The sequence below is a fragment of the Ictidomys tridecemlineatus genome, chromosome 1, assembly GCF_052094955.1.
Source record: "Ictidomys tridecemlineatus isolate mIctTri1 chromosome 1, mIctTri1.hap1, whole genome shotgun sequence".
Lineage (NCBI taxonomy): Eukaryota > Metazoa > Chordata > Mammalia > Rodentia > Sciuridae > Ictidomys > Ictidomys tridecemlineatus.
Window position 1 is genome coordinate 32,598,315 of NC_135477.1, and position 13,334 is coordinate 32,611,648.

The window sequence follows — 13,334 nt, forward strand, 5'->3', positions numbered from 1 at the left end:
ACCCAGGGTATCGCCCAATGGAATATCTAGTTGCCTTGAAACTCCGGAGTCGAGTGGAGCATTTTCCAAGGCAGCCAGCCAGCCACTCCTTTCCAGCAGTTCTGACAAAGCAGAACGCCATTCCACTTTGGTGTTTGCTGGTTTACCTGAGAAAACCTCTGATGATGGCTATGGAACCTACTGGAAAGTCTTCTCTCCGAGGCAGACCACACTGGCTCAGACAGCACGTTTGTTTCAGTGCCGCGGGGCTGTGCTGCGAAGAAAGCAACGCCCACAGCCATCTGGGGCGCTCCCAGCCCCCCTGCAATGCGGATTCTCAGCTTGGGTTTGTGTCTCACTGAACCTGCGGCACTTCAAGTGCAGTTATTTTAATTTCACAGGAAATGTTTAAAGGGGATAAGTACACTGCGGCATCTGAAATCCTGATGTAGGACTAATAGAGGTTAGACGGTGAATTTGAGTTTCTTCCTGTACAATGGTGCTTACCACACACCAGGCTCTTCTCTAGGCATTTTGTAGATACTAACTCATTTAATCTCAAAACAACCCTAGGAGCCTGATGCTCCTGAGTACCTTGTTATCCCTCACCTTCATTTTAACAGATTATGATCGCCTTTCCTTGTACACATGAGCAATCTGAGGCACAGTAAGGCTAAATTACCTGGGCAAGGCCTCCCAGGCTTCGAACCCAGGCAGTCTGGTGACTGAGAATCCTCTGACAGCCACTACCTCTTTACATTTACCTCTTTATTTCAATGTGAAAGCTAAAATGAAGATATCCTGCCTACCTAATAGGGGACACACAGGCCTCCTGAGTTTGGGGACTGTTACCTATGGTCTTCACAGCCACAGAGGTGAGCAATAGTTGCTACCCCACAATATGGAAAGATTGAGGGCAATTTTCCTTCAAATAATTATGCATTCATGCAAACACTCCTGGCTCCACGGGGCCTTAGCCGCAGTGACACTTATGTGGTGCCCAAGGGGAAAAAGCTCGGTAAGTATAATGGAAATCAATAATAATGTTTAGAGATTTTGTCATCATTGGCCATAAACTAGTTTTTATTGATTTTTTTCCCCTGATAAAAAAAAATGTAATACATAGTCATCAGAAAAACTAATTCAAACATTAAACTATTAAAACATTAAAATTAAATATGCTGCTATGGTTTGTCCCAGAACTCAAGAAGGAGTTTAATTCTCAAAATCATAGGCTATTGGTATTAAGAAGATGGAGACTTCATCAGACAATGGTGTTTGGAGGCGGGGCCTTTAGGTGAGGTCATTAGGGTGAAGCCCCCATGATTGATTCCTGATGGCTTTATAGGAAGAGAGAAAGTTACCAGACACAGACATGCATGCTCCCAGTGTCTTGCCATGTGATGCCATGTGCCACCTCAGGACTCTGCCAGCAAGAAGGCCAACACCAGAACTAAGCCAATGTCAGTACCACACAGTTGAACCTTCCACAACTGTGAGCTATACAAATCTCTTTTCCTCACAAAGTTAGCCTGCTTCAGGTATTTCACTATAGTAATGAAAAACTGACTAATACACAAACATGGTATTAGGACAGTGATTCACAATAAAGGAATTGAGAGAGAGTCCTAGGATTTCATACATTTTATAGGGACTTTATAGGAAACTCAAGGGCAGGTCTCTTAGCTTCAGGTTTGATTTATCTTCTGTCATATTCATTCCTCGAATCATACCCCATGGAAAGATCCAGTGAATTCAATGAGAACTTTCTGGTACTGCTCTACCTGAAGTGGTAGAGATATCTCAAGATATTTTGCTGAAGACCTTGGGAAATTTCTGGCTTTGGTGCTCCTATTGGGAAGTTGCTTGAACTGAACACATTCTCCCATGTTCACATTCACTGGGGGAGGGTAGTGCTACTGTCTCATTAGGTCATCAGGAGACGGCAACAAATTCAAGAATATGAAATAGCTTTGCAAACTCTTTGCAGCAGGTGCAAATCGGAGGGAAAGGTGTTAAATCCTTGCTGTTTGAATATTTGCCTTTCAGTGGGGAAGACTTGGCCAAAAGTAGAGAAAAGAGTATTTTTGAGGCCTAAAATCTTAAAAAGGAAGCGAAAGGCTCAAGCCAGATTTATTTATAAGCAGTTAAATAGTGGAAAGTGAACTTGCAGGCACAGGGACATTTGGAATTCAAATGCTACCTACTCATCTCTCCTTAAAAGGAAGAAAGGAAGGAAGAAAATATACCTTGAAGAACAATATAATAATAAGAAGAAGAAAGATTGGAGACAAAGGCATTCGTTGAGAACATATTTGTTTAGTCTAATTTCTCTTGCTAGAATGAGCTCCTCTAGGGTGGCACTGGATCTTGTTTTTCTTTGTGGTTCATACCCCTTTGTAAAGTATAAGTCACATCCTAGAAACTGTTTAGAATGAACCATATGGCACTCCATTCTTCTAGACCCTGACAGTGTAATATGGAAATGGCATGAGTCAACCTCCTACATGTTAGATAAAGACCTGAGGGTCATCCTGGTTCAGTCAAGCATTACCCCCTGTCCTGTTACCACACCCCCTTCCCACTTGCAGCACCAGCTTAGAGCGAGACTTCCATTTCACTGTCTGTATTCACATGACCCTTGAGATTCATGCCCCTTTCTTGGGAGGCTGCCCTTGAGCTTAAAAGTTCCTAGATAGTAAATTCACTGCTCTTTTTTTTCTTTTTTTGGTACTGGGGGTTCAATCTTCACTAGCTTAGCTGCTTAGTGGTACTAAATTATATTCCCTTTTTATTTTTTTATTTTGAGACAGGGTCTCACTAAGTCACCCAGGCTGGCCTTGAACTTGTGATCCTCCTGCCTCAGTGTACAGAGTAGCCGGGATTACAGGCATGAGCCACTATGCCCAGCCAATTTCCCTTATAGTTTCTATACCATCATAAAAGCGTTTTGATCATCACCCAAATATAAATTTTCACCTCATCGGATGGATACAATAGCTTCCGGTCAAGCAAAATGTGTATCCAATATGGTGTTATACAGATTTTTCTCCGTCTTCCCTCCTCTTCTTTCCTTCTTGGTGAAGGAGGGAGAATATTTTCTCTGATCTGTGCAGGAAATCCAAGTGAAGGTCTAGGTCTTTAGCCTGAAGAGGAGATGCACCTGGGCAAATCATCTCAGGTTGCTAGAGAGGTCACTGGGTTTATATCTCTCCTGCAGCGCCCCTACCCCCATGTTGACCATGGCCATGGGCTGTGTTGGATAGTATTTATGTGAATCAAGTGGATCTCAATTTGAAGTCATGAATTTCCATTTCTCCTTCAACAAATTTGTTTTTTTATTTATTTTTGTCTGAAAATGAAGTTTGGAAAAGTTGAACTCTGATACAATTGCATAACATTCATTTTGTTTCCCAGCCATTTTTGCATCGTATCATTGACATGAACAGCAGCATACAGAGGCTGTTTTTATTGTTATCACTATATATGGACATGATTTTATAAAATAAATCTGGCTGGGCACAGTGGCGCACGCCTGTAATTCCAGCTCCTCAGGAGACTGAGGCTGGAGGATCACGAGTTTGAGACCTGCCTTGGTAACTGAACAAGACCCTGTCTCAAAACAAAAAAATAATAAGGACCAGGGATGGAGCTCAGAGGCAGAGTGCCCTTGAGTTCAATTCTAGGTACCAATAAACAAACAAACTAGCAAAATCTGGCCATCAATACTCTCTTGATGCAAACCAAACTGCAGGAAAGAATGGCTCCTGGTACCAAGAAGACTATACAGATAAACTAGAAAGTAGAGGCAAAGAGCAGGCATTTTTATCTGCTTTGTTCTTGCTACCCCCAGGGCCTAGAACAGAAGTGGAATTGAGGTGCTATGAGGGATCAGGTTAAAGATGACAGGATGACATTTATGCATGTATCTCTTGCATCTTTACCTAAAACTGATAAGACACATACTGGAATGACTTGAGAATCAGTCATGGAAGGGATGAATAGCCAGGGCAATTCAACTGTTGAGTTAATGTTCTTATAACTGTACAACTAAACTGTCCACTAGTCATATACACCCTTCAAGACTCAGTTCATTCATCTCTAAATGGAGATTATTATGCTTATTTGGCAGGATTATCGACAGGGCTCAGTGAAAAATGTTGTAAAGCATATTAACTGACACAATAAATGTTAATGCCTTTTCCTCCTATGCTCTACTAGTTTCCTTAAAAATATGTCTGTGTGTGTGTCTGTGTGCGTGTGTGCATGTATGTATGAGCACATGTGTAGAAGTGTACAAGTGTAGAAGATGGAAGAAGCTAGAAGAAACAAGTTGGATAATTGTTGTTCAGTGTTTCACAACCTCCCCACTCCATCATTTTAGGCCAATAATTCTTGGCTGGGGGGACTGTCCTATGCACTGTAGATTGTTTAGGACCAACCCTGCCCTCTATCCATCAGATTTCAATTACATCCCCTACTTATGACCAGCACGCATATCTCTAGATGTTGCTAAATGTTCCCTGGGAGAAAAAATTGCTCCCTATTAAGAATGACTGCTGTATACCTATGGAATAATAACTACTTCATATGTAAACAAGTTGCTCAGGTACTCTGTAGACATTGCCTATGGCTATATTAGGTTTAAATGAATATAAAGTCAGAGCTTATGCAGAAAAAGAAAAATAGCCAATATCAAATTAAAGTACATAGTCAACCCATAATTATCCATGAAGTGAGTAATGATGTAGATAATAAGAAAGTTATTTTAGTCATGTAATTTCTCTGCATTAGACCACTTTTCTAATTATGGTCGATTTAGGCTAGAAATATTAACAGTAATCAATTTCCTGAACACTTGCTGACAGATGACAGAGAGATGGCAAGTGTGCATAGAGGGAGATCATTTGGGTTCTTAAATTTTCATGGACGCTCATAAAGTGGGTGCTTTAATCACAAGGGATTGACTGCATTGTCCATCAGCAAGCTTAAAAAGTAACAGCAACATTCATACTTACAGGTGAATTAAAGATTTTAGTCCCCGGAAGGTATGTCTTGAAATAGACTTGATGTTGTTGTTTTCTATGAATCTGCAATAGGTTACAAAATTTTTGGTCAGATAGCTACGGGAACTTGAGAGTTCTTGTCCTGCATCATCATGTGAGAGAACATTTTTTTTTTTTTTTTACTTACAAATACTCTAGATGTGGAAGACCAATAAAAGCATCATCACTGATCACATCAAAGGAGTTCGATGTGAATAGCCTGCCCAGAAAAAGCACACAATGAAAAGAGTTTAACTGACAGATTGTCAATCTTTGCTGCTTTTATCTCTCAGAGAGAAATGAGTGGTGTTTGCACACAGAGAAACATCTAGATGTTTGTCTTCTACAGTTTTATTTATGCGGATAACCTTCACAGCTTTTCTTACTCTTAATTGTCTCCTCATCAAATGCTCATGGAAGGGGTGCTTTGTGTCCCACTCCTCACAACGACGACTGTCACTTGCCCTGGGTAACATATTGAGATACAAGCAGAGCAGGTATGACAACAGATGCAGCCAAGTCAACATTTTGCACATTTCCATCACAAAGACACTGAAAATCTTTTGCACTTGCTCTGTAAACCTCTGGAACTTTCTGATGGCTCAAAAACAATGGTGGTTTGGTGTTTTAATCATAGGAAACTTAGAAAAATTAATGTCTATGCTCAGCAATGCTGTGATAGCTCATGGCAGCCAGGCCACTGACACTGAATTGATGAACAGCCTTATTTGAAAACAGGATAGGGTGAAGGTGGGAAAAGGGAGACTTAGAAAAGTTAGACCATTTTATGATTAAATAGTTGGAAGAAACAATTTCACTTGAATGAATTTATTTGCCATTTTAAAATCCATGGGGATCCGGTTTGGAAATCACTGATGAAAAAGGACTTCAGTCCACTGACTCCACCCCTGTTAAACTTTTTTGGAAAGTTTGTTTTCAGTTTTCTGAAAAAAGGGCTTTTAAGAGATATGTTTAGGCCAAATAATAGGATTGTGCATTGCACAATATAACAATAATACAATGTACAATCATTACGCTGTTAGTAAACCCTGGTGATATTTACTTTTGGATATTTAGGGATTAAAAATAAGTGTCACTAATTCATTAAGTGACTTCAACTCTGAGTTTGTTAACCAAAGGGGTTCGAATTAAGAGAGCTCACTTTCTGAACATTCATGAGTAATTTATCTAGGCATTAAATTATCTAAGCATCTAGCATTGCTTCAAAATAGTCAGAGGAAAAGGACAGCAGGAAGTTAGAAATGAACTGGGCACATGTTTATTATTTTTGAAGCTGAAAGGTGATCCATGGCATTTACTGCTCCCTCTGCTTCCATATGAACTTGAAATTTTCCATAAAGATGGGAAACAAAATGAAATGCTCACTTGCATTTCTTCCTAAACTGTCAATCCTGGGGTGGTGTTGGATTCTCTTCTAATCCCTTCTTCTGATGTCACAACTTTTATGCTCAAATAATTTGCTAGGTTCTGAAAAGTAAATATGAATCAATTGGATGTATATTGCAGCCTATAGTTATCAAACAAATCTGAAGGTTTAGTACCCATCACTACTTTGGTAATTGTCTCTTCTCAATTTATGGTTCTGAAAAACAACAGGACTGATGTTCAGCCTTGCTCCAAGGTGAGCTAAAATCCCAAGGCTTTCCCAGCCTCCAGGTCTTTGTTGTGTCCCGTATAAGCAGCACCAGAGATGTGGACAATGGAACAAAGCAGAAGGAGGTCTAGGGAAGTGCCTTCCACACTCAGGGGTTTGCAAAGGGCCGGCAGTGTGGTTGACCAAAGATTTCATCATCGCCTGCCCCAAGTTGCCAGAATAAACAGCTTTCATCGCTCCTTTCCCCTTATGTTAAATTGGGTGAAAGACAGTGGGAAAGGATGTTAGTGGGCATAGCTTGCCCACACATGTCAATGAAATAAAAGAGAGGATTCCCACTAGAATTTTTGTCTGCTTGTTCACTGCTTGTCCCTGGCACCTGTGATAGTGCCTGCCCATGGCAGATACTGAACAAATATTTGTGGAACAAAGAGGATTTCACTTTACATTAAATTCTGATCATTACTAGATTACTAGATTGAATGTTCTTTAGAGCGGGGACTTACCCTTATTTGTTTTTGTGTCCCTAGCTCGGAGCACAGTTCCTGGTTGAAAAACTGTTTGTTGATCTAGATTTCAAACTAAAACCTCTGGCTTACACTACAACTTTATGCTAAAAAAAAAAAAAAAAAAAAAGGAAAGAAGCCAGAAGACAACGAAGTTCATTGTTCATGATTGCAATTACATATAAAACAAAAACTAAAAAATTAAATTATGCTGGTAGAAGTCAAGACAGTGATTAAACTTGGAGGCCAGTTGTAACTAGAAGATCATCATTGGTGTCTTTGGGATAATGATAATGTTTCTTGATCTGGGTACTGGTTACAAATCATTGAGAAGTACACTTGTGATATATATATATATATATATATATATATATGCTTTTCTTTATGCAGATTGTACTTTAATTTTAAAAATTCCTTGTAAAAGCTAAAAACAATCCCTCTGCTAAGATGAGAATCATAGTTCTGTAATTCTAAATTCAATGGTAGTTTCTATGGATAAGGATGTATAAAATTATATAGGCATTCCAAATATAATTGAGTAAGCTATCCATTTTATTATCCTACACATACTTGAAAAGACTCATAATATCATGTTCTATAAAGAAGATAAAATGCTAATCCTTAATTTTTTAATGGATTCCAGGAAATATGTTTGATTATGATTTGTAATTGAAACAGATATGTTCAAGCATTGTAGTTCCTATTGAGTCCCACCTAGTTCCTATCCCAGTCCCACCCCACATTCACACACAGCAGACCTGGGGCAGACCCGGGTGGCTGTATTCTATATGATACAACCCCCATCCCTTCCAATGGATCAATAGGGCAAGAGAGCTCAGCTCTTCCACCTGAGTAGCCAATCCCTAGGTCAGGCGGTATCTCACGGCCCGCAGTGAGTTGGGCTGAGATGGTACCTTTCTTGGAGATGTGGAATGGCAAGCTAAAAATGGAGCCAACCTGCAGAGAAGCTGGAGGAGAAAGGATGCCTTAGGGCTCAGTTGGATCCACAGCAGGGAAGAGGTGCGGTCCAGGAACACTTCAAAGTGATCAGATGTGGAGAAGACCTCACAAAGGGAAATGTGTTGGTGGCAGGGAGATGCCTAGAACTGGATCAGATCCTAAGCCAGAGTTTCTTGTTCTCTGTTGCACTTGAAATCACCTGGGGAGCTTTAAAAATACTGGACACCTGATTCCCAGCTGCAAGGACTCTGGTTAAATTTTGCACCTGGAGTGTGGCCCAGGCTATTTAAAAGTTCCCCAGGTGACATATACAGCCAGGGTGCATATGGTAAGCTTTCCAGGTCACTTAAATACCTCCCCCGCTTTGCCTGTGGTGGCAGAAGAGGTAGGCTCCTTGCAGCAGTCTGACTGCAGCCGTTGCTGTGGGACATGGAGATGCTGCGGGTTTTCTTATTCCCTAACCACACAGAGCAAGAGTCTGCAATAACGCAGGTCTGATGGGTTAACTATGTTCACAACAGCAGAGTCACAGAGGGGCTTGTAGGGACCAATGCATAGTCTGAATGACCTTGTTCCCTAAGCAGAGATCAGAGATCTGGACCCAATAGATTTGTCAAGAGACCTCCCACGTTTATGCAGAGATCAAGTAGAATTTGTCCTCTGCCTTGGTCCCCTGGGAACATGTCAAGTCTCTGCCACTTCCTCTTCTGGGAAGAAGCCAGGCATTTCCCCCTAGGGTGGAGGTAGACAGGGATGTGCTGTGACCTATCTGAATCTTCTGGCAAGGGCTATATACTTTTAAATTCAGTAAAGAAAAGGGGCCGTGGGAGAAGTGGGGAGGATTTTTGTGTTCTGCAACCATGTATGTTTCCTCATCAGGAGGGAAATTTAGAAAGACTGTATATATCAACTATCGATGCCAGGCAGGCACGAGCTCATCTTTAAATGATCGTTAGTGCCATCCTATAGCCTACATTTCATAGCCTCCTCCCTGGATGATCTCGCTTGGACTTTGGAACAACTCTGAAAGTGCCAGAGCCAGTATTGGTATCTATTTGACAAGAGGCCACTACAAAGGGCTTTGCTCAAGGTCAAGTGGCCCCAGGCCCCTAGTTCAGTACCCTCTTCCCATAATGGGTGGCCTCTCAGCATAGGGCCCAAGTCACATAATGACGTAATGTCTCCATGTGGTGAACAGCCACAACACTGTTCAGCTCATATAAATTCAAGACATATAATTAAATAATTATTCCTTTTTGAAAGAAATTAAGCAACATGAGTAGTCCCAAAGTCACATGGAAGTCCCAAGTCACATCATATCAATCTGTATTTTGTAAGTAAAACATTTAAAAACCTTGAATGCTGGTCGTGGAAGTTCTGGAAAATACAGAAAGGCTTAAATAGTAAAATAAAGAGTATCATTATCATACTACCCACAGGCTCTTATACGCATATACATAAGACAGATAAAGTACATACATGGGGATGTTTATAGAGGTTTTTTTTTTGTGTGTGTGTGTGATACTGGGGATGGAACTCAGGGGCTCATGCCTGTTAAGCAAGTGCTCTTTCACTAAGCTTTGTCCCCTCTCCAAGTTGAGATAATTTTTAAAATATTATTTTGTGTCCTTTACATTTGCTTATTTTATCATTGAATAATGTCTCAATAATGGAGTTTTAACAGATATAGCTTTAGTAATTTTGGATTTTAATACATCATGATTTAACTTTCTTATTGCTGATTCCAGCCTTCACTATCATAAACACTACCATAACCATCCTCATATAAAAATACTTTTCCTATCTCTATTTCCTTAGGATAAACCCAAGATAGATTCTAAAAGTAACACAATTGGATTAGAGATGTTTTTAAGTCTTCAGTTCTTTATTGCTAACTTTATCAAATTACATGCCCAGGGGCTATGGCTGTGGCTCAGTGGCAGACCGGTTGCCTAGCATGCCTGCGGCACTGGGTTCATCCTCAGCACCACATAACAATAAACAAATAAAATAAAGGCATTCTGTCCATCTACAGCTACAAAAAAAAATTTTTTTTTAATTACATGCCCAACTCTTAAGTATGGAAATGCCTATCTGATCACATTCTCACCAACATTTAGTATTATCATTTTTTTTCCCAGTTCTGGGGATGGGAGGAACCCAGGATCTCATACATGCTAGGCAAGTACTCTAGTACTAAGCTATTTCACAGTCCTAGAATAATATTTTTAAAATTTCCTATTGATGATAGGAATTCTTAAAAAAAACTTTCTTAATTTTATCATTCATATTACATTGTGAACAGAGGATGCAACTTGTAAAATGTCTGTTAACCCCAACTCCAGTTACTCCTCCCAGCTGTCTATATCCCATGTCCTGTGGGGGTGGCTCTCCTCTCTTCATCAATAACAAAATCTCAGCAACAAGCCCATAAGGGTATTAGGGGTTCCTGGTTAGATGAAAGCCAGGACCAGAGAATCTATTTTAAAAGGAAGAGAAAAGCAGGCAGCATGGTTTGCGTGGAGTTCAGAGGAAGTCTGGGGTCAGCAGCAGAGATGTGAATGAGGGAGCAGAGGGTCTAAGGAGGATCTGGCTATAGGGCTCAAGGCCAAGGCTTTCCCAGGGGCAGCTGAGAGGCCAAAGACAGGGTTCACAAGAGCACAGGCAATGGGCAGGCCCACGTGTCAGTGCCAAGCCTAATATAGGCCCGTTAAGTGGTTTCTTGGCCTGGCTTCTCACCTCTTGTGGTCTCGAGCTTGCCACTTCTCCTCCTTGTATTGTAAAATGAAGGGGAGAAACTAGATGATTTCTGAATTCCCTTTCATTCCAAAGACATGTGAGTCTGGGCTTAGAGCCTTGCCGGCTTCATTCATGGAAGAGCGGGCATGGCGTTTCCCCACGGGTCAAACAGTCTGCTCTGCAGATGGCTGAGTGGTGAGGAGAGTGTGATCCCTGCTGAGAAAAATCTCCCATTGTCTCAAACCAGGCTGCTCATCCAGCCCTGTGCCAGGTTCTCTGGCTCTAATACGACTCCTTCGGACCCTCTCCATTCACCTGTAACATCTTGACTAGCATCAGAATGGTCATTGGCCCATGAAAAGCCTGCGCCCCATCTTCCACTGGAGCAGGTTCTCCTGGCTATGGAGGGGAGATGATTCAGAGGACTCTCCCTTAATCCCTCAACCCCCACTCCATGAAAACTACTCTGGATGAAGATGAGAACAGTAAATAGTCAACATCCTGTCATTTGCAGACTGCATTGATTGGATGTGGAATAGAGAACTGACCATCAAAGCTTGTAGCTGCCACTTATTTTATGTGAACACATTAAGCAGGTGAATCTATTCTATTGGGGATTAAAATGGAAATTATAATTATAAAAAGACTTCCTGGAGGATTCTACGAAGTCTGCATGATAATGTATATGAGTATGTCTCCAGTGCTTCTGTGAGGACAAGCAAAGAGCACAGATATAAAATGTCAGCCCTGAGACATTTAGACGTTAGAGCTAGCAAAAGATCTTAGTCGTATCACTAAGGAAACTGAGGCCCAGTGATGTCATCATTTGATCAAGAAGACTTTGATGTGCATTATCCAGGATAATGGATAATGGGCAGTGTATATGAACATGAATGTGCACAAATACTAGTGTGCACACACCCAGATCCATGGGTCTGGGTATATGTATGTGTATATATAAGTGAAAGAGCACAAAATGCACAGGTTATAGCTGTGGGAGGATATGGGGCACACCTGGAGGAGCTGGCTCACTTGTTTAGCACTGGCCTTGCTTAAATGATTCAGACCCTCTGGTTGTTACTAATATTCTCCTTTATCCAGAAGAATAGGCCTGGTTGAAAGATAATTAATAATAGGCTGATGATTCACTTTAGTTAAATGCACATATTCTGAGTGCATGTGGCATGTGAGTAATTTACATTTGAATATTTTTAAATATGCTCCTAAGACAGGAAAGCATTGAAATGGGAAGCATCATACAAGGACATTATTTGACAGTTATTTTTGACTCTTATCCTTGACAAACATTTTCAGTATAATTTGGCTGATCCTTAAGCAGTCTGCCACCACTTCAATCTGGATTGATTGGAATTAACCTTAATTTGGCTCTGCATAAATGTAAGAGGTAGATACTTCAGAGAGATGTAGTTTAAATTCTCTTTTTACAGAAGAGTAAACAGAAGGCCAGCAGAGGTTAGGTGACTTGACCAAGGTCACTTCTTTTGTCAGTGGTGGGCCATGATTAGCATTTACAGGATTATCTGTGGTATGGACCCACCTCTTGGTTTTATAGAACATTACTTATTCTCAAGACTGTCAAAACTCTTTCTTTCTAGGAGTTGGTACAACTTTCCAACACTCACATTCCACATGTCTTTACAAAAGTCACTCTCTATCTCTGGTCCTGAGACATCAAGTAGAAGGGACTTATATTTTATCTAAAGCCTGTTCTGTGCCAGGCCTAATCTTTAGCAGCTTGACATCTCATTTTATTCCTCAAAGGAACACTATAATGTAGGTTTTGTAATCTTTTCTTAAAACATAAAGAAAACCATGGGGAGACACGTAATTTCAAGTTTGTAAGTGGCAGAGCTGGATCCTAGGTTCAGACAAGGTTTTCTCACCAGGTCTAGTTAGTAGCCATGAGTGAAGCCATGTTCCTCATTGTAGTCCCCTCAGCTCTGACCACTACCTGTTGCAAATCCAGAAAAGCCTTGCCCAATATTTCCCAGAACATATGCCCTGGAATACAAGATCTTCAAGGGGTGAGAGATTCACATGCAGAAAAAATGGTAGATACATTTAGGAAGAGTATGTTAAAGAAGTGAATCGGGATTCTTAGGTATGCAAGTCTTCTGTGTCTTTGAGTAAATTGAGATTTTTCACGAGGGAATTAAATATGCAGGTTCCCAATCTTATTGATAATGGGACCCTTTAACCATTGAGCTGTACACTAACAAACATTCCATGGATCATACCCAGGGAAACAATGGGTTACCACTTCCAAAGGAAGCTTCCTTCAGATAAAGAGCCTACATTTAAGCCTGGAGGATTCTTCCTTTGGAACGAGCTGTAAATGATCATAAACTTCCTCCAAAAGATGGAGTATCTACTGAGAGTTCCCTGTGGAAGAGGTGTGTGCCAAGGAACTTAAAAAGGTGGTGGTGAGGCCCAAATCCCAGGTACCACATCAATGAATTCCACACTAAC

General features: G+C 40.8%; 1 protein-coding gene across 1 annotated transcript in view; it reads right to left on the reverse strand.

Annotated features, from left to right (window-relative positions):
• The window catches only part of Lgi1 (leucine rich glioma inactivated 1), a 33,868-nt gene that overhangs the window by 11,201 nt on the left and 9,333 nt on the right, over positions 1-13,334 (reverse strand). Inside the window, exons 3-4 of the mRNA XM_005333720.4 lie at positions 5,173-5,244; positions 4,998-5,069 (exon numbers count right to left, since the gene is read on the reverse strand). Of these exons, the coding sequence (XP_005333777.1) occupies positions 4,998-5,069; positions 5,173-5,244 (144 nt within the window). The remainder of the gene's footprint in view (positions 1-4,997; positions 5,070-5,172; positions 5,245-13,334) is intronic.